This window comes from Pelodiscus sinensis, chromosome 8 (genome assembly GCF_049634645.1).
Source record: "Pelodiscus sinensis isolate JC-2024 chromosome 8, ASM4963464v1, whole genome shotgun sequence".
In the NCBI taxonomy this organism is placed as follows: Eukaryota; Metazoa; Chordata; order Testudines; family Trionychidae; genus Pelodiscus; species Pelodiscus sinensis.
Genome location: NC_134718.1, coordinates 24,895,693 through 24,917,994, shown reverse-complemented (window position 1 = coordinate 24,917,994; position 22,302 = coordinate 24,895,693). Strand labels below are relative to the sequence as shown.

The 22,302-nt window shown below is 43.5% G+C and overlaps 1 protein-coding gene across 4 annotated transcripts in view; it reads left to right on the top strand.

Annotated features, from left to right (window-relative positions):
* JMJD1C (jumonji domain containing 1C) overlaps positions 1-22,302 on the top strand; it is a 375,768-nt gene that overhangs the window by 129,536 nt on the left and 223,930 nt on the right. For all 4 annotated transcript variants that reach the window (XM_075934893.1, XM_075934894.1, XM_075934898.1 and 1 more), the window contains one exon: positions 19,961-20,125. In XM_075934893.1, coding sequence (XP_075791008.1) covers positions 19,961-20,125 — 165 coding nt within the window. The remainder of the gene's footprint in view (positions 1-19,960; positions 20,126-22,302) is intronic.

Here is a 22,302-nt window from a genome sequence, read left to right as displayed (position 1 = left end):
AAGTTCTACCCAAGGGCCTTGGATTCACACGCCTGCCCCTCAGCGTCGCCAGCTGCCCTATAGGCAACAGGGGAGAGCGCAGCCCCCGGCCCCCCGTGGGGATTACTGGAGGCGCCGCTCTCCGGCCTCCAGTGGAGGTTCTGGAGCAGCTGCGCCTCCCCAGGGTGCTAGGGACTGCCGCCGTCGCCCTAAGGCAGACAACCAGCGGGGAGTGCCCCAGGGCTCTTCCCATCAGGCCAAGCACCAATTTTGACACACTGTTGGAGAGTTGCACACCAGTCTCCCACCCTGGCCCCCCGTTTGGGGCCAGGCTATATCTCACTTTGCCCATGCTTGGGCACAAATCACGACAGATGCCTGGGTCTTGAGAATAGTGAATGGCAGCTATACCATCCCCTTTTTGGGCCGGCCCCCTTCCAACCCCCTCCTTCCCCATCCCTTTTCAGGGACACCCCTCACGAACACACCCTGTGTCAGGAGGTGTCGGCGCTCCTCGCAAAGGGAGCGGTAGAGGAGGTCCCCCCACATCTGCGGGGATGGGGATTCTATTCCTGATATTTTATTGTCCCCAAACCAAAGGGAGAAGTCCATCCCATCTTGGACCTCAGATCTAAACAAGGTGGTCGTGAAACACAAATTCAGAATGGTGACGTTAGCCTCTGTCATCCCAGTGCTACAGTTTGGAGACTGGTACGCAACTCTCGACCTCAAGGACGCGTACTTCCATGTGGCAATAAGAACCAGCCACAGGAGGCTTCTCAGGTTTACTGTTGCCCAGCACCATTTTCAGTTTATGGTGCTCCCTTTTGGCCTATCAGCGGCACCCAGAGTGTTCACCAAGTGCATGGCAGTTGTCGCGGCGTTCCTCCGCAAGCAAGGGGGTGCACGTGTTTCCGTACCTCAACGACTGGCTAATCCGGGGTCACTCCTACGAGCAGGTGAAGGCTTGTGTCATTCACAAGGGCCCTCTTTGTCAAACTTGGGCTCATGCTGAACGAGGAAAAGTCATCCCTGACCCCCTCTCAGCATCTTGAATTTGTGGGTGCCCTCCTCGACGCCAGGGTAGCAAAAGCTTTCCTCCCCAGAAGCAGGTTCCTTTCCATAGTGGACCTGATTTCCGGGTTAACCCGGTCCCCGATCACGACTCCTCGGGTTTGTTCGAGGCTTCTGGGTCATATGGCGGTGTGTACATATACAGTGCGCCACGCCCGAATGAGGATGAGGCCTCTACAGGCCTGGTTGGCAAAGGTTTTCAATCAGTCCCAGGGTCTTTGGGACTCGATCCTCACAGTGTCCCCAGATGTTCTAGCCTCCCTTCAGTGGTGGACCCAGGAGGCAGTGGTGTGCAGTGGGGTTCCGTTCAACGCCCCTCCCCCCTCGCTTACACTGGTCACAGATGCCTCCGACCTCGGCTGGCGGGGCACACCTGGGACGGTACAGGACTCAGGGTCTATGGTCCTCTACGGGACGGACCCTTCATATAAACGTCCAGGAACTATGAGCGGTGAGGAGAGCCTGCGAAACCTTCCTGTCAAGGCTCTCCCACCACTCGGTCCTGGTTCATTTTAGACAACACAGCGGCTGTCTTCTGCCTCAACAAGCAGGGGGGAGCCTAGTCACCTCCCCTCTGCTGAGAGGCCCTGCTCCTGTGGCACCTGTGTGTGGAGCACAATATTACTCTGCAGGCGGAGTACCTGTCAGGGTGCAAGAATCTGCTGGCAGACACTCTGAGCAGATCCTTTGGAGCGCACAAGTGGTCACTCAAGGACTTGGTCCTTTGCCAGCTTTTCCACAGGTGGGGTTGTTCCCTTTTAGATGTTTGCCTCGGCACAAAATACCAAGTGTCAGAGCTACTGTTCCCTGCTGGGGCTGGGGAAACACTCCTGGGGGGATGCCATGACGGCCACGTGGCCGGAGGGCATCCTTTATGCCTTTCCCCCTTTTCCGCTAATTTCCAGGGTTTTGATCAGGGCAAGGATCTTTCTATCCATGGTCATCCTCATAGCCCCCAAGTGGCCCAGACAGTTCTGGTTCCCCATCCTGGTGGACATGCTCACCAAGGAGCCTATAACGCTCCCCTCAGTCCGAGACCTTTTGACTCAACCATGGGACGGGAGGGACCATGGTTCACCCAAATCTCAGGTCTCTTCACCTAACGGCCTGGTTTATCCATGGCTGAACCAACCAGAAAGGGAATGTTCCCAGGAGGTTCAGATGGTACTCCTTAGTAGCAGGAAACCCTCTACCAGACGGTCGTACGCTGCCAAGTGGCGGTGCTTCTCGTCTTGGGCGTCCCGAAGGGGAGTGCACCCGTCCTCTGCCCCAGTCCCAACCATTTTGGACTATCTTTTCGACCTTTGGTCTAGTGGCCTTTCTGTCTCTTCTATTAAAGTCCATGTGACATCTCTATCCACCTTCCATGTGGGTACAGCAGGAGTTTCTCTCTTCTCGGACCCAGTGGTTAAAAGATTCCTTACGGATCTGGAAAAATTGTACCCTTCGGTTAGGGCCCCGCTTCCCGCCTGGGACCTCAACCTGGTGTTACGCAAACTTCTGTCGCCGCCCCCCCCCCCCCCCCCCCCCCGTTGAGCCGTTGGCTACGTGTTCCCTGAAGCACCTCTCCTGGAAGGTCGCTTTCATTGTAGCCATTACGTTGGCTCGTAGGGTTTCCGAACTAAGGGCGTTGACTATAGATCCGCCCTACTTACTGTTTTCAGGTAATAATGTGAGGCTCCGCCCTCACCCGGCTTTTCTTCCCAAGGTGGTGTCACCATTCCACTTGTCTCAGGAAATTTACCTCCCGACTTTCTTCCCGAAACCCCATGCCTCCCCCAAGGAGCAAGTGCTCCATTCCCTGTATGCTAGGCGAGCGCTAGTGTTCTATATTGATAGGACCAAGCCCTTTCGCAGATCCCAACAGCTGTTCATTGCTTTCAGGGACAGGGTAAAAGGGTTACCTATTTCGACCCAGAGGCTGTCAAACTGGGTTGCAAAGTGTATCAGGGAGTGTTATGTACTGTCCGGTAAGACTCCACCCCGGGTTACGGCGCACTCTACCAGGGCGCAGGCGTCCTCGGTAGCGTTCAGTGCTCAGATACCAATTACTGAGATTTGCAGGGAGGCCACATGGTTGTCCTTCCATACCTTTACGGCACACTATGCGCTAGCACAACAGGCCAGGGAGGACTCAGGGGTGGGCTCTGCAGTCCTCAACTCTGTGGTGTGAATATGGTTAGTTATCACTGTTCTTGACAGTTGTTTTCTGTGTTTACCTGGTTGAATAAATTTGTTGGGTTTATTCAACGTTTGCAACTCTTGTTGTCTGACTGCTCCGACCCCTCTTCCATATGTGGGGTTGGCTTGGAAGTCACCTACTTCGAATGGACATGAGCAACCACTCGAAGAAAAGAACCGTTACTTACCTGTAACTGTTGTTCTTCAAGATGTGTTGCTCATGTCCATTTGACTCCCGCCCTACCTCCCCATCGTTGGAGTGTCCGGCAAGAAGGAACTGAGGTGGAGCAGCGCCGGCAGGGGTACTTATGCCCCGCCATGGAGACGCCACTCCAGGGGGCGCCCTGCCAGCGCTATGGGTACCGCTAGAGAAAACGCTCCGGAAGACGCGGTGCATGCGGTGTGCACACCTACTTCGAATGGACATGAGCAACACATCTCGAAGAACAACAGTTACAGGTAAGTAACTATTCTTTTCTTATGGGAACAAGTAAACAACTTGTCCTTGTTCACTTTTTCTATAACTGTCCCGATTTTATAGACTTTTATCATATCCCCGCTTAGTCTCCTCTTTTCTAAGCTGAAAAGTTCCAGTCTTTTTTATCTCTCGTCTTATGGCACTCATTCCAAACCCCTATTGTTTTTTTTTGCCCTTTTCTGAACTTTTTCCAATGCTAAGGTATCTTTTTTGAGATGAGGTGACCACATTCAAGATCAGACGTTCCATGGATTTATACAGAGGCAGTAAGATATTCTGTCTTCTTCTCTCATTCCTTTTTTGATGATTTCTAACAATCTGTTTGTTTTGACTGCTGCTGCACATCCTAAACTCAAAACTCCGGTCATCTGAAGAAGAGGGCTGTGTCCATGAAAAGCTCATGATACCATCTACATGTTTTGTTGGTCTATAAAGTGCTACTAGACCATTTGTTGTTTAAGTTTCTCCTATCTTGAGAAGTTGAGTCATCTGCAACTTTTGCCACCTCACTGTTTACTTCCTTCTCCAGATGAGCTATGAATATTTCGAATAGGATTGTTCCTAGTACGAACCCCTGCAGGACAATACTAGTTACCTATCTTGATCCTGACAACTGACCATTTATTCCTACCCTTCATTTCCTATCTTTTAACCAGTTAAAAACTTAAAAAAACAATGAATAGTCTAGTAGCACCTTGAAAATTAACAAAACCTATAGATGGTGGTATGAGCTTTCGTGGGCAAAACCCACTTTAGAATAGTTAACCAGTTATCAGTCCATGTGAGGACCTTTTCTCTTATCCCATGCAACCAACTTTACTTAAGAGCCTTTGGTGAGGGACCTTGTCAAAGGCTTTCTGGAAATCTAAGTACACTATATCCATTAGATTCCCCTAGTACACATGCTTGTTGATTCCTTCAAAGAACTCTTGTAGATTAGTAAGGCACGCATAGCTGGGTGAAACCCTGAGCCTACAGCTGACGTAAAGGCACTGCAGTAGCATGTAGCAAGTTGCACGTGAACTGCAGGCACGATAACATAAATTAGATTAGTGGTTCTCAAAGTGTGGTCTGCGGACCACTGACATCTTGCTGGTTGGATCATAGGATTGGGGCTCACCCCTGCAGCAGCTGGAAGACTACACTGGCACTATAGCACTGCCCCTGACATGAGGTTGGAGTGCCAGTGTTGGCTTCCTGCTGCAGGGGGAGGATGGGAGTTGGGAGGGGTGAGCCTCGCAGGTCAGATCTAGCTTGTGGGGGACAGAAGCATCTCTGTGTGCTGCTATTTCCCTACCCCTGGCTGGGGTAACAGCAGCACAGAAAAGCACTCTCCCGGAGGCTTCCTCACCGCTGCTATTGGCAGAAATCATGAACCATGGGAGGAGCAGGGGGCGTTGCTTGGAAGCGGTGAGACACACTAAGCCAGGTAAATGCCAGACCCTGTCCCCCACTCCACTCTTGGCCAGAACACCTTCTCCCCACTCCTGCACCCAACCTTCTGGCCAGACCCCTTCCCTTCCTGCATCCATTTTGTCATCACAGATAGTTGGCTGGAGGTTCGTGGAAAGGTCTGTGTTGAGTGGGGTGGGCCACAGGCCAAAAAGTTTTAGAACCACTGTATGTGCCTGATTCAACCATCTGGCATAGCTCTTTATAAATCAAAGATGTAAGAAGATATTTAGTTTTTGATTTTTTTTTTTTTGGCCTGAAGCCCACTGCAATACAAGTGCTCTTCATGCTGTATTTTTTTTCCAATGTTTCATAATATATCACCACATACTATTATTACTAAACACATTCTGCATGGATAAATGGCTAAAAAAAGAAACTTTAGTTTCTAATAATTGGACTTTGGCTAGAAGAAATGAGCAAAATGTTGGGGAAAGGACAATCATAGCCTTTTGTGACTGAAATTGGAAAGTGAACTGTCGAAAAGGAAACGACTCATCTACTTGATTATCAGCAGGCAACAAGAAACACAAGTTATGGTTAGTTATTTGTCTTTTGGATTCACTTGAATTAGAAATATAGATGCTCCCGACATGCAGTGTGTGGTGTGCAAAATAGTACTTTCCAATAGTTTTCTGATATCTACTAAACTATGAAGGCATTTGGAAACAAATCATTCTGAACACAAAGTCAATAGTTTAAGTGAAAACCTGACACACATTCAACTGATATACTCTCAATGATGAAAATCGTTATATCGGACAATGCAAACGCAACAGAAGCATCATAATCGAAGAGAAGCACATATAATTGCAGAAAAGCACATCAAGCTTTGTGCAAAAGTTATTGTGATGTCCAGGGCTCACCAAGCGGCGGCGAGCTCTACTCGCCAGCTACGCAGTTCAGCACACTGCGCATGTGCAGACCATGCTGCGCATGCATTTACCATGCTGCGCGGCTGTGCCAGCTTGTAATCTACTTGCCACAGGTGAGCAGATTACACTAATTGTTGAGCCCTGGTGATGTCTATGCTTGATGAGCAATCTAGTAAAAAAGTGGAAGCAGTGTTTCTATCAAATCTGGTTAACTTTGTGTGTCAGGCACTTAGCGTACGTCTAAATTACATCCCTCTTTTGAAAGAGGGATGTAAATTAGACATATCAAAATTGCAAATGAAGCCGGGATTTGAATTTCTAACGCTTCATTTGCATAATTGCGTCATGGTGTTTTTTCAAAAAGCACTATTTCGAAAGTGAAACCGCAGTCTAGACGCAGTTCATGCAAAAAGAAAAGCCTTTTTTGAAAGATCCTGTAAACCTCATTTTTGACAGGACCTTTCGAAAGAGGCTTTTCTTTTCGAAAGAACCGCATTTAGGCTGTGGTTTCACTTTCAAAATAGCGTTTTTCGAAAAAACCCGCCATGATGTGATTATGCAAATGAAGTGTGGGAAATTCAAATCCCGGCTTCATTTGCAATTTTGATGTCTAATTTACATCCCTCTTTTGAAAGAGGGATGTAGTCTAGACATAGCCTTAATGTCCTTGCATTATGAAAAGTAATAGAGAGGTAGCCGTGTTAGTCTGATCTTGGTAAAACAAAAGGGGAAAAAAATATGTAGCACTTTAAAGACTAACAGGATAGTTTATTAGATGATGAACTTTTGTGGGGCAGACCCACTTCTTCAGATCATATTCTGAAAGATCATGTCCTTGTGTTGTGACCCAGACCATGTCTGAGCTGATTAAGCATTTTCACTTATTTTCCCTTCTGGGCTACTAATTAAAGTTTCTGGCTCTTTTTATATAGGTCTTATAATTTGTGGGGAAAAAACTTGTTAAGCTGCCATTAGCTGAGAGTACATACAATAGACTAGAACCTTCACAGTTATGAACACTAGACATACAAACTGATTGGTCAGCCGTGCATCTCATGTGGAATCAGAAATACCAGATCAGAAAAGAGCAACTACTGCATAGTATAATGTTGAATGACAACTATGTAAAAAAAGTTAAGTTTTTGGCAATATGAGAGAACTTTTTGTATTTCATTTGAATTCAGATGGTTAAAAAAAGCATTTTTCTTCTGCATAGTATTGCTTCAAAGCTATACCAAGTCAATGTTCCATTGTAAATTTCTGAAAGAACTAATGTTTTGTTCAGACTTGTGAAAAATTCCCAATGTGTTTCTAAGTCTGAGGTTGTACCATCTTAGCAAAGAGTAGCAAAAGGAAAAGCTATTGTAGCACTTAGTGATGTCCTTATTCTCCTTGAAATCAAGCATTCTAAATCCAAGAGAACGTTAAAGTCACTTAGATGGCATGCTGTCACAACTTCTCTTCTCTCCTCTAGAGCTGGCCACCCCACTTCACGTGTAACCCTCTCCGCTGACCTCCTTCTTGGTGCTGTTTTATTCTGCCTGTAAATATTCAGGCACCTCAGAGTTTAAGACAATATCTTGATCCCCTCAGTTCTGATCCAGTTACCCCAACCGACTGTCCCATTTCAATGCATGGAACCATATTTTCTTCGAGTGCTGTGTCTGTGGGTGTTCTGCCTCAGGGACAGGTGCATCTTCGTGTCGGTGATTGGAGACTTGTCACAGCATTGCTCTGATGTGCCATGCAGTTGGTACCTGACTCTGCCTTTGGTTCCCATTGACTGCGTGGCTTCCTCAGTTCCTTCTCTGCTGTCCTCTGCAGCAGACAGAGCTTCCTGCGGTCACCTTCTTTTCAAATACATAAATGACAATATAGAAGGAAACGTTGATACTTTTTCAACCTGGTGTTCAACAAACCCTCCTCTTTGCTTCTGAACAACAACATTATTTTTGGTATGGGGCCTTCCTGCCTATTGGATCCCCCCTTCCCTTTTCACCCACCCTTTGACCAGCTATCATGCCTTGTTCACCCGGCTTTAAAAGATGACACACATGTAAGGACCGCATACTCTTTTGACGGACATTTTAACAGTATGGCCTTTCTGTAGCCATGTTGGAAGGCCTGTGCTAGGCCTGAACCAAAGCCGCCTTCTGCAGCCAGACTGAAGAGTAGCAGCCATTACTGTAAGGCCTGGAGTCACATACTCTCAGTTCCATCTAAGTTGTATTATAAAGTGTCACACCAGGTTGTGAGGAGGGACTTTGCCCTGATAGCTCCCCCACTATCACCAGATAAAGGAACAGATCACAAGATGGGTAAAGAAAACTTAAGTCACACCATTATGTCTGGCAAGAAACTGCTTATCAATTGTTTGGGATTTGTCAATAGAGTATAAGGATATTACTGTGTGAGGCTCTTTCAAGTGGCTAAAGATCCTGCCAACCCATGGGTGGTTACACCCTGAGCCCTAGGAATTGGGTAAGGATGGGTGTATAAATTAATAGGGTTGCACCTTGAGCCCTAGGAACTGGGTAAAGGTGTGTGCCCCTTCAGTGTGGAAGGGTTAAAGGAATTTGTGCAGGTAACAATTTGTCCAAGTGTCAAATGCCTTGGAGAGGGCCATGTTTCACTCAAGCACCCATATTGCTTCAACTTAATGACTAGAGCTAGCCACGATTGAGAAATCTGCCTAAAAACGATATTGCTTGAAAGATCCCTCCAGTCTTCAGAGGAGCACCTTGCTACTTCTGACAAGGTGCTTCTTAGGATAAAGCTTCTATTACTTCCAAGAAGTGCTCTTCTTCATTGATAGATAAAGGCTCTCAAAAGATGAGTTTTGCTCACCTGATCTTTGTCCCCAGTGCCGAGCTGAAGCAGTCAGCACTGCTGACAAGCTGTGCACCGATGGTACAGAAGCACTCGGAGTCTAAACATAATCTCCGCAATGGCACCGACCACACCATCTCAGGACCCGGTATCGAAGTCAACCCGCACCAACAGGCTGCCCCCACCAGTACAGATGCCAGCCCAGATTTCTGGACCAGCACTAAAGTTGTCTTCATCGAGCCAGTTCTGCTCTGAGCCTCATGATAAATATCATAAATGCTTTGATCTATTTGGATAGAAAGTCTACTCTTCCTCCACTCTCCAGACATGTAGCTAACTATTCTGCATTATTAGCTGACACTAATCACATTAATTACTCCAAGGTCCAAGGTCTCCTCGAACACCTTCTTGAGCAGAAATACCCACAGCTCCAAACAACAATACAGGAGGGCCAGAAGATCTCAAGCACAGCCTTCCAAGCCACCTTAGATGTGGCGGATGCAGCCACCTAGAGTAAGATCCAGATATATGTTGGGAAAATAACACTGCGGGGCACAGACTATCCAATAAGTTTTTGGACTGCATTGGAGACAACTTTTTATTTCAGAAAGTTGAAAAAGCTATCGGGGGGGAAGCTGTTCTAGATTTGATCCTAACAAATAGGGAGGAACTGGTTGAGAATTTGAAAGTAGAAGGCAGCTTGGGTGAAAGTGATCATGAAATCATAGAGTTCACAATTCTAAGGAAGGGTAGAAGGGAGAACCGCAAAATAGAGACAGTGGATTTCAGGAAGGTGGATTTTGGTAAGCTCAGAGAGCTGATAGATAAGGTCCCATGGGAATCAAGACTGAGGGGAAAAACAACTGGGGAGAGTTGGCAGTTTTTCAAAGGGACATTGTTAAGGGCCCAAAAGCAAGCTATTCCGATGTGTCGGAAAGATAGAAAATATGGCAAAAGACCACCTTGGCTTAACCACGAGATCTTGCATGATCTAAAAATAAAAAAGGAGTCATATAAAAAATGGAAAGTAGGACAAATTACAAAGGATGAATATAGGCGAACAGCACAGGAATGCAGGGGCAAGATTAGAAAGGCAAAGGCACAGAATGAGCTCAAATTAGCTACGGGAATAAAGGGAAACAAGAAGACTTTTTATAAATACATTAGTAGCAAGAGGAAGACCAAGGAGAGGGTAGGCCCACTGGTCAGTGAGGAGGGAGAAACAGTAACAGGAAACTTGGAAATGGCAGAGATGCTCAATGACTTCTTTGTTTCGGTCTTCACTGAGAAGTCTGTAAGAATGCCTAACATAGTTAATGCTAGTGGGAAGGGGGTAGTTTTAGAAGTTCTTTTTTTATTTTACCAAGTTAAAAATCAGCTACAAATGTTAGATGCCTGCAAGTCACCAGGGCCTGATGAAATGCATCCTAGAATACTCAAGGAGCTGATAGAGGAGGTATCTGAGTCTCTAGCTATCATCTTTGGAAAATCATGGGAGACAGGAGAGATTCCAGAAGACTGGAAAAGGGCAAATATAGTGCCCGACTATAAAAAGAGAAATAAGAACAACCCAGGAAACTACAGACCAGTTAGTTTAACTTCTGTGCCAGGGAAGATAATTGAGCAGGTAATTAAGGAAATCATCTGTAAACACTTGGGCTACGTCTACACTGGCACCCTTTTCCGGAAATGCTTAAACGGAACAGTTTTCTGCTAGAAGTATTTCCGGAAAAGTGCGTCTACATTGGCAGGATGCTTTTCTGGAAAAGCACTTTTTCCGGAAAAGTGTCCGTGGCCAATGTAGACGCGCTTTTCCGCAAAAAAGCCCCGATCGTCATTTTCGCAATCGGAGCTTTTTTGCGGCAAAGACTATTGTGCTGTCTACACTGGCCCTTTTCCGGAACAGTTTTTCCGGAAAAGGACTTTTGCCCAAACGGGAGCTGCATAGTTTTTCTGGAAAAACACTGACAATTTTACAGTAGATCGTCATTGCTTTTCCAGAAAAGCAAGTGGCCAGTGTAGACAGGTGGCAAGTTTTTCTGGAAAAGCGACTGCTTTTCCGGAATAAGTGGCTAGTGTAGACACAGCCTTCGAAAGTGGCAAGGTGATAGGGAACAGCCAGCATGGATTTGTAAAGAATAAATCATGTCAAGCCAATCTGATAGCTTTCTTTGATAGGATAACGAGTCTTGTGGATAAGGGAGAAGTGGTGGATGTGGCATAGTTAGACTTTAGTAAGGCATTTGATACGGTCTTACATGATATTCTTATGAATAAACTAGGTAAATACAACTTAGATGGGGCTACTATAAGGTGGGTGCATAACTGGTTGGATAACCGTACTCAGAGAGTAGTTATTAATGGTTCACAATCCTGCAGGAAAGGCATAATAAGTGGGATTCCTCAGGGGTCTGTTTTGGGACCGACTGGTCAATATCTTCGTCAACGATTTAGATATTGGTATAGAAAGTACGCTTATTAAATTTGCAGATGATACCAAGCTGGGAGGGGTTGCGACTAATATGGAGGATAGGGTCATAATTCAAAATGACCTAGACAAATTGGAGAAATGGTGTGAGGTAAATAGGATGAAATTTAATAAAGACAAATGCAAAGTGCTCCACTTAGGATGGAACAATCAGGTTCATACATACAGAATGGGAAGCAACTGGGAAGGAGTACGGCAGAAAGGGATCTAGGCATTATAGCGGACCACAAGTTGAATATGAGTCAGTAGTGTGCTGCTGTTGCAAAGAAAGCAAACATGATTCTGGGATGCATTAACAGGTGTGTTGTGAACAAGACACAATAAGTCATTATTCTGCTCTACTTTGTGCTGGTTAGGCCTCAATTGGGGTAATGTGTTCAGTTCTGGGCACCGCATTTCAAGAAAGATGTGGAGAAATTGGAGAGGGTCCAGAGAAGAGCAATGAGAATGATTAAAGGTCTAGAGAACATGACCTATGAGGGAAGGCTGAAGGAACTGGGCTTGTTTAGTTTAGAAAAGAGAAGATTGAGGGGGGACATGATAGCAGTTTTCAGGTATCTAAAAGAGTGTCATAAGGAGGAGGGAGAAAACTTGTTCATCTTGGCCCCTGAGGATAGAACAAGAAGCAATGGGTTTAAACTGCAGCAAGGGAGGTTTAGGTTGGACATTAGGAAAAAGTTCCTAACTGTCAGGGTGGTGAAACACTAGAATAAATTGCCCAGGGAGGTTGTGGAATCTGCATGTGTGGAGATATTAAAGAGTAGGTTAGATAAATGTCTATCAGGGATGGTCTAGACACTATCTGGTTCTGCCCTGAGGGCAGGGGACTGAACTCGATGACCTCTCGAGGTCCCTTCCAGTCCTAGTATTCTATGATTCTATGATTACTGCCATAGTCCTGTTTATAAGCCTTGGCCATTCTTAGGAGTTACAAATGAAGGTTAAGGATCTTCCATTCAACAAGACTCATCTGTTTGCTTCCACGTCTTGCACAGTCTTGCTGTTACCTGCACAGAATTCTGTCTCACACACACTCTAGGGGGATACACCTTTACCTAATTCCTACATCTCAAGGTTAACCCTGTTAATTTACTGTACCAAGTTCCTAGGGCTCAGGGCGTAACTTCCTGCGGGTTTTCAGGATCTTTTACCACTGAAAGAGCCTTACACAGAATGGTACCCCCTTTTTCCTGTAATAGACTCTGACTGTGTTAGAGCAGTCCTCAAATCATGATTTAATGACTTCACATTATAGAGAATCGAGTATTTATATTAATTTAAACCTACAGGTGACCCATGCACTATGCTAGAGAGAGAGCGGCAACCCTCCCTATCCTTCACTACCCACAGGGTCTCTGCTAATCTGAAGTAGGGAAATATTCCTTTCTGATCCTTGATATGGTGGTCCTCAGCATGTGGGCATGACCCATCAGCCAGACACCTGGGTAAGAATTCCCTGTAGAAACTCAGAGCCCTTACCATCTAGTATCCCATTACTGGCTGTTGGAAGTATTTGCTGATACAAGTTGAACCTCTAAAAACCAGGACTCTGTCGTCCGGCAACATCTCCGGGACCATGGATAATCTTGGGTAAGAGAGCCCCTGTGGCCACGAATCAGACTGAAGAAGGCCTGGTTGGGAATCAGGCTGGGACCAGCAGCAATCCTGCTGGAGCCAACAGCCACAAGAGGGCAAGTGGCAGCAGTTAGTCTGGGGGCCGGCAGCTCAGGCCAGGAGCAGAGCTGGACAGGAGGGGTCAGAATTGATGTCCCCTGGTGTAGTCAACTTCCTCGTTTTGGACCAGGCAGGTCTCGAGAATGCCGGACCAGAGAGATCCAACCTGTAGCAGTTGCAGACAACTACCTAGAGTGACACACAGCCATTTTCATACTGTTCCCTTCAAAAATAATATAACTTGACTTTAGCGAGGCTTTTGAGACAGTCCAGAATGACATTCTGATAAAAAAGCAGGAGAAAGTGCACCCATGGCAGAGCTACCATTAAGTTGTTAGATAATTGGTTAGATAACTGCAAACACAGAGTGCATGTATGGAATGATGTAAGATTGGAGGGGGAAGTATCGAGTAAGATTCCGTGGGAATCTGTTCTGAGGTCAGTGTTGTTTAACATCTTTATAAATGATCTAGATTATAGGAATGGAAAGTATACTGAACAAATTTACAGATGACACAAAGCTGGGAGGAGGGAGTTACTAACATTGGGGAGGATAGAGCTAAAATTCAGAGGGATCTTGATAAATTGGAGAACTGAGTTATATGCAACAAAATGAAATTCAAGGAAGGGAAATGTAAAATATTATAGGGAAGAAAATCCAAATGCAAAAATATGGAAAGGGGGATAACTGGCTTGGCAGCAGCACTGCTGAACAGGATCTGGGAGTGGTGATGGATTAATATCTCAATTTGAGTCACCAATGCAATGCTGTTGCTAAAAAAGCAAATGCAATTTTAGGTTGCATTACAGAGGCATAGCATGCAAGTTATGGGATGTAATAGAACTGCTCTAGGTAGTGCTGAGGATATTAAATTGTGCTTAATTGACTAGTTGAGTAGTTGATGGAATTTCCATTGACTACTCAACCAGTCCATAGGCACTTCCTCATGCCTCCTTTGAAATATATAAGAGCACCCACTGGGGCTTTGAAATGTACAAGAGTCCCCGGAGGGCGGGGGCTCTTGTGCATTTCAAAGCCATGGAGCCTGGGATCAGTGGGGGGACTCCCCAGCTGATCCCAGGTTCTGTGCAGCACTTCCCCAGCTGACCCCGGGCTCCACAGCGCTACTGCTTTGAAACGTGAAGGAGGTGTTTCCAAGGGGCAGCCACCGCACAACTGATCCCCGTCTCAGAGAGGAGCAGGAGTTTCGAAGGGGCAGCGTCATACAGCTGAGCTGCGGATAAGCTGTGTGTCAGCTGCTTCTTTGAAACGCCACCTTGGGGTTTCAAAACGGCAGTGCCACACAGGTGATCCCTGGCTCAGAGAGGAGCAGGGTGGCCAATCCACAGCTCTCGAGCCACATGTGGCTCTTTCTTTGCTTAAAGAAATGTGACTCTTGCTAGTTCTGAGCCACGTGCTTGGACTGCTCTCAGCCAGCCACTCTGTGCACGCATCCCGGCGCCTGCTCACGGCCAACTGCTCTTTGCACGCACCCCAGGACCTACCCATGACCGACTGCTCTGCACATGTGCCCCAGTGCCTGGAGGGAGACCCAGGCATTGGGTTAGAGCTGGGGGTGCCTGGCTTTGGGGGAAGGAAGGGGAGGGGGTTGAGGGAGGAGAGGGCATTGGGTTTAAGTGGGGAGCTGGGGGTGCCTGGCTCTGGGGGAGGCCATTGGGTTAGAGGGGGGGCTGAGGTGCCTGGCTCTGGGAGAAAGGAAGGGGATTGGGTTAGAGCAGGGGGCTGAGGGTGCCTGGCTCTAGGGGAGAGAAGGGGCATTGGGTTAGAGCGGGGAGGCACCCTGAAGCCCTTTAAACTCAAAGTTTTCATGAATGCAAAATAAAGCAGCCAACTTAGATGTTATATTTAAATTCCAGGGTGCAAAAAGAATCAGCATGTGCCTAGTTTACACTGTGTTTCTTTAAAGAAAATTCAAAGGCTATTGTTTGCCATGCTGAAGCAATTATTCTGAGGTATGAGTCTCTCCCTTATTGTTTTTGAACCTGTTATATTCTCAGTCTGGGAGAGAGCTGAATTTTTAGAATGATAAAAAAGCCATAATCTTCATAAAAAAAAAAAAAACGAGGAAACCATACCAGAGATCATCAAGCTGGAGTGAAACAGGCACTTCAAATTACTTCTCAGTTCAGTTTAATTTTAAAAAACTCACAGGACGTAATAGAAGCAAAATGCAGGATGATGTAGCACTTTAAAGACTAACAAGATGGTTTTAAAGTGCTACATTGTCCTGCATTTTGCTTCAGCTACCCCAGACTAACACGGCTACATTTCTATCACTAGGACGTAATAGGGCAGTATTGTTAAATTTCAAATACATCCTCCATCCTGGGGGGTTATACTATATGATACTTGTGGTCCCTTCTAACACTATGATTCTATGGAAAATGTATCAAGCTCCCATGGGAAGGCTGTTCCAGAACTTCACTCCTTTGATGGTTAGAAAACTTTGTCTAATTTAGAGTCTAAACTTGTCCGTGGACAGCTTATATTCATTGGTGTTCTTGTGTCAACATTTGAGAATTTTGAGCCTGGGCATTCCTTAGGGATCCCAGTTTGGCTGCAGGTTTTATTGAGTTGGTTTTTGGGTTGCTGTGTTGCTTTTGTGTGGACTTGAGGAGGATGGTGTATGGCTGTTTTGAACATGGTTGATCAGCATGTACGATAGATGATCTATTTTTAAAATTTAAAAATGGATTCTTTTTTAAAATGTTGGGGTACTCATATCTAATACCTTTCCTCTTTTTAAAGAAATACATACATAAATTGAAAATAAATTTGAAATTCTGATTAGTATTAAGGCCTAAATGGACTAAATCTACTAAAATTATTTGAATTTAATTTAAAATTTCTGAGTAGTATATGTTTTCTGACAAAATTTTGAAGAAAATCAGCCTACCAAATAGTGGCAATTAATAGCTAAGAAACTGGAACCAGAACCAGTGCAAGTACAGAGAGAATAAAATTAAATTAAGAAAATATTCTAGTGTAGTTGTTAAGATACCAATGGGAAATTAAGAAATCAGGAAAACATTTTTTTTCTAGTTTTTGACTGAAAAATAAGTTTGAGAGGATGATGTTGACTAGTTCTGAAATCTTGATGGAAATTGTGACTAGAAATGCTTCAGTTCATTAACAGATACTACTACTACTACTACTTAAACCCCTGTACTCTGACTGGAGCATAGGTCATCTACAAGTCTCCTCTACTTCACTCTGACTTGAGAGACAACTTCTAGCTGACTCCGGGAGTATCCCAGTTGTTGTCCTTCATTCTCAGTAGATATTCTCCATGTTGTCCGAGGTCTTCCTCTTTAGCGTTTTCCTTGCAGACTCCATGTGAGAGCTTGACGGACTATGCTGGATGATGGTTTTCTGAGAATGTGGCCTACCCATTCCCTCTTCCTTCTCTTGATTTGAACGTCAAGTGGTTCTTGTCCTGCTCTTTTCCACAGCTCCTCATTTCTGACAGTCTTGCCACTTGATGTGAAGGATGTACCTCAGGTATCTGTTTGTTAATGTCTGTAGCTTGTGATTTGAAGACTTTTTAGTATACCAGGTCTCACATCCATACAAGAGCACACTCTTCAGATTTGTGTTGGATTTGCAGTTTCGTCTTCGCAGATATTATTTGTGAACTCCATATGGGACGGAGAGTCATGAATGCAGCTGTTGCTTTCCCTATCCTAGCATTGATATCCTTGTCTGTTCCTCTCTCTTTGCCCATAATACTCCCCAAGTATATGAACTGCTCCACATCTTCCAGGTCATCCCCTCCCAGTGTGGTAGTGGTGTTGTTGGACTGGTTGATCTTCATTGTCTTGGTCTTTCCCTTGTTAATACTCAGTCAAATTAATTGTTATTAGTGAAACTTATGCTGGATACATAAGAAAAAATAAATTTATTAAAACATGCTTTACATTTAAAACTCTTATATTAACAGATACTCCCTTTTTTAAAATAACGTTAGTTTTAAATGTAAAGCATCTTTTTTAAATAAATTTATTTTTTCTTATGTATCCAGCATAAGTTTCACTAATAACAATTAATTTAAATTTATGCATTTTTAAATAAATCCCAGTTTTTATTTAAATAAAGATTGACATAAACCATGCAATAAATTAATCATTTAGTAAACAGATTGTCAATGATGCAATTCTTAATATACGTAAAAAAATCAAAATAAATATATGTTAAGCTATATACATTTGGAAATGATTGTGTATTGATATAGTGCATTCTTGTGGTTAACAGTACCACATTCAATGCAAGAACAGTATACAGCTGCAAACCAACATGTTTTGATGATTACAGACTAATGAGACTTAATCATTGTTTATGAAAACTCCTAAAAAGTGGAAATTTAAATATCCCCCGCGGATTTAAATAAACATGTCCGCCGCTTTTTTTCCAGCTTGGGGAAAAGCGTCTAGACTGGCGCGATCCTCCGGAATAAAGCCCTTTTCCTACTTGAAAGTAGGACTAAGAGATCCTCCGGAAAAGGGCTTTATTCCGGAGGATCGCGCCAGTCTAGACGCTTTTTTCCGGCTTTTCCTCAAGCCGGAAAAAAAGCGGCGGACATGTTTATTTAAATCCGCGGGGGATATTTAAATCCTCCGCGGATTTCCCTATTCTGACTTACCTGCTTTGCATGACTTCTCCGGAATTAGGGGCCAGTGTAGACGTAGCCCATATGGTAGAAGCAGTTTTGTGTATAGTGGGTCAGGAATGTGGCTAGGTTGGATCATAGGAGAGTCAATTTCTGCCAAACCTAATTGTACTCTATTTTTAGAGCTCATCCTTTGTAAATCTGAGTTGTTCTAAGGACAAGCAGTGAAGAATCAGGGATCACAAATATCTCCCTGATGACTCTGCATCTCCACTGTACACGTGTTCTGTTTATTAAATTGAATTTACACTTAAATCCTTACAGATACACATACATAGTCTCATAAGAGTTCATTTGCCTCGTTCTCCAGAAAATAAGTATTAAAGTCGGTGGTTCAGGGTGGATAGGTTCAAATAAAGGTAATTTTAAATCGTTGATTTAAATCAAGTTTCCCCCTGATACTACTTGACTTATTTCTTAAATAGTGATACAAATCTGATAACTAAAACATGTTAATTTATAGCTCAATACAGTATTTGACAACATCTAAAAGAATATACGTGGTGAAATATTTTTAGATAACTTGCTTTTATTAGGGAATAGTACATAATATTATTAGGGAATAGTACATAATATTCATCATCTGTGTTGAGCTGATTTAAGAACTAAATCACACAAGCACAATAGCACTTATATCTGCAAGATTTAAGATTTAAGATTTAATTTAATAAAATAAGATATGTTTCACATTTGCAATTGTAGCAGTCTCCTGAGGTTTTTCTGGCTATCCTTAATTTTTTTTTTTTAATTTTCAAATTTTAACTGACAAGTTCTCAGAACACTAAATGTAGAAGTTTTAAGAACACCATACAAATGGCTCTCATCTTTCCCATTCCCACTGCCATTTTGATTCAGACGCTGAAACAAGTACAAGTTGCCCTGTATTTTCAACTCTCAGTTGATTTCTTAGCTTTGAGTGAATAGTACTAAATAATGAAAATATTCTGTGTGCCTGCAGAGGAAGCTACTGCTGTGAAAACTTGGGTTATTAGCACCTTGAAGGAACTCTTTTTCAAGGTGCCTGGCTAAAAATTTCCACCAGTTCAGGCGAGTGACTGTTCAAAACATCGTCAATAAACATACTGATTATAATGTTTCATTGCAGCCCTGAAATTTATTATAGCTGGCGTAACTGAGGAATGATTTTGTATTTTGCCATGGTAGAATCATCTTCAGAAGTTAGGCATTTATCTTTATATCTAGAGTTGAGAATGTTGACAAAAAACCACAGTGGAGTTAGTGCTTGATCCATTTGCTGTCTTATTGCCTGCATTTGAAGTTTCTGGTGAGGCATTTCTTTTGTCATTGTCTCTTGAAGTGCCCTCCAAATGTCAGCAGTCGCAGCAATGCAGCAGCAATTTCTTGAAGATTGTTTAAGGCTGTGGATAGTAGGTTGCAGTATCATGAGCATATCCTTTACGTTACTTTTTAATCCAATGTTAGATACTTTGGATGAGATGCTTCCATTTATTTAATCATTGTTTTCTTCACATGATTTTATGAGAACAGGCCAATTCTTAATAAATTGTTCAAAACAATCAACCACAAAATTCCATTGAACATTTTGAGGGACACTAAGTGTGGATCCTTCTGCTCTCTTCAGTGAAGCTGAATCAAAATGATGGTTATGGAAATATTTTGTAACTTTAACATTTATTTTTATTCCTTGAGAAGACATACTTAAGTCTTTGAATAGAAGACTTATTAAATGAGCACTGCACCCATATGTTATTTAGGAGCACCCTTTTCCTCTTCTAAGTCTTTGCCACTTTTGCAGCGTTATCTGTGACAAAACTGCACACGTGACCATTTAATTTTTGCTCACAGTTTATTAGAGCTTTCACTGCCACTTCCTTTAAATATTCAGCAAGTGTGGTTATTTCCCAATATATCTATTGTTCCTGATATGCAACCCCATCTTCTGGTATCACCCAGCCATTTATTACTGAATCATTGTATATGTTGCTCCACCCATAAATGGCAAATTTCCCATCAGTATTTCTTGCACACTGTTCAAATTCCTTCTCATACACTGTATCTAGCTGCTTCAGCCCCACCAGTTAACCCGTTAAAGGTGAGACTTACCGGTTAAATCTTCTCACCTTAATTGAGATTGAGCAGGTATTTCAGATAATATACTGAAATGTGTATAGTTAATTTTACTATTATACTGTACAAAATGCAATTTATATTGATATATAAAATAATATATATTTTGTCTTTTGTTATCTAATTTCCCCAGGTATATGTGGAATTTGATGACCTTGAATGGGAAAAACGAGAGTGGGTTAAAGTTTATGAAGATTTTGCAGCCTTCTTGGTGGAGTACCAGCTGGTCTGGGCAAAAAGAAAGGACCCTAGCCAGTCTCAGGGATCAAAGATCAAACAAGTTCAATGGCCTGGATTGGTAAGATATCCAAACACTATAATTTTTAGGCTGTTAAAACACAGAATGTTACTAGGAAATTGTCTAATTTCATTGTAATGACTTGAATGTTGGAAGTTAGTTTTCTCGTTTTTTAAGTCTTTAGTTTACTGCTGGTCAAGCAAGCTCATGTGGAGGGATAGGAATGACATGATACTAGTCACTCATTTGAACTTAATTTTTGAAGTGATGCAGACCAGGACATAACTAGTTTCTCATAGTGATATGATAAAACTGTTCCCTCTAACCTTTTTCATCCATATGCAGATTTTTTCATCCATGTGCAAAATAAATTATGTGTACTGAGACCTGTGTGAAAGCACACCATGAGTAGAACCAAACCCTACTTGTGGGTGTGCTGCTAATCAGCCAGGTGGCATTTGAATCACCTTACATGTGGGGGTGCTGCTAATCCCAAGTGGCTGTATAAGCACACAACTTACAAGCAACACTGCCCAGAGCTCATGTGACCAAGAAGGCAGTGTAATTTTCATGGAAGTAGCTGCAGATATAAGAGTTGAGTTATGATCCAAAGAGATGACAGGTGAGTATAGATAGGCCCTTTGAATCAGTGATAGTTGCCTCTTCTCTGAGTGAAAATCTTATTTCTCTGGGTATCTAGAATGACATTCATATGCTGAAGCAGCTGAGAGGGTAAAGATGGCTTTTTTGCCCTGTTTAATCAGAAAGCTATTCTCCATGCTGACAGGTCTTGGGTAGCCTTAGACAGTGATGAGGGTCTGATGAGGTCATGAAGCTGCTAGCATAGCCAGTATCTTCTCAAAGAGAACTGGAAATTGAAACCAACTGGGAGACTCTTGAAGAGGTTTTCCTTATAAACAGAAATATAAAAATCTCCTGTAACTTCTCAGACTGGAATGGGAAAAGAGAACTCCAACAAGCACGTCAGTAACATGCATTGGGGGATTCTTCAATAGGATAGTGATTTTAGGATCTCCATCTGTAAATTTGGTTTTGCGGTGAAATGGTTGAATGACCAGTGATATAAGATGATCTCCACATCTCCATTCTTCTGTGGAACCCTAATGAATGTTTTATTTTGATGGGACAAGGCTCTGTTATCTCAGTATTGATGAGTCGGAAATTATCTTATGGTTTTTTCTCGTTTTGTCTGTGTAAGTCAGTGGGCAAGCTCACCAGTCATGGAAAATAGAATAAACATCCCAACAATCATTTGTACCATGCTACTTTCTTCAGGGCTGTCTTCACTATTAACAAAAGGTTCCAGTGTCTGGTAAGAGAGTGCACACACCCCTTCCTTTTGGCCACCTGTTGGATCTGCAGGAAGGAACCTGCCTGAGAGGCTTACCTAAACTCTCATCTACCTTGGACTGAGCTAATAGCATTTTTATACAGTCTTCAGCAGGCATTCACATGATTCTAAATCAGTTGCCTCTTTATCATGTGCCCCATCAAGAAGTTGCTGGGAGTTGTCTTAAAGGCATTTTGGAAAGTGCATATTCATCCAAAGACCCAGCATCCTATGAGTCAGTTAACCCCAGGTTCCAGAAAGGAAAATTTTTCATGGGGTAAAATCTCTAAAGCCAACGGCTCTTTTCCACAGATCAGATAACTTCCTTGGAGGTGAGTGGCCTGTGGTAGAGAATGTCTGAAGCTGTATTTTCAGATTGGTCCTGCCTGGAATTTCTTACCTCCCTGATTGAGGCAAGACCTTTTTGCTTTGCCTGATAAGTTTTTGGCCTCTGGAAAACTAGTAGTTGTACTTGGCTAGATGGACTGTGGTTTTCTTCCTTTTTTGGCTTGGGCCATGATTTTGTGTACATGGTAAGCAAGCTACTTCCCCTTATGCTCTCCTCTTCATCCTGAATACTTTGTGGATGTCATGAGTGGCCTAGCATGAGTCAGCTTTCTGGAACCATAGTTGTCATTGAGTCATCATATTGGGGCCATGGAGCAGGCAGACAAATGTAGCAAGTCGAGGAAAGCTTCAGTCTTGAAGAGGGTGCACAAAAAAATTGCTTAGGGTAGATTTGATGACTTGGTGATGTTTTGCCTTCAGTTGTCGCAGTTAGCTCAGATTAGGATGGTCCAAGTAAAACACAAAGTTGAAGCTGAGTGCAAAGGCTGCCATATTGATGTTCCTACTTCAGGAGAGTTCCATTTTTGTCAGTGGGCTC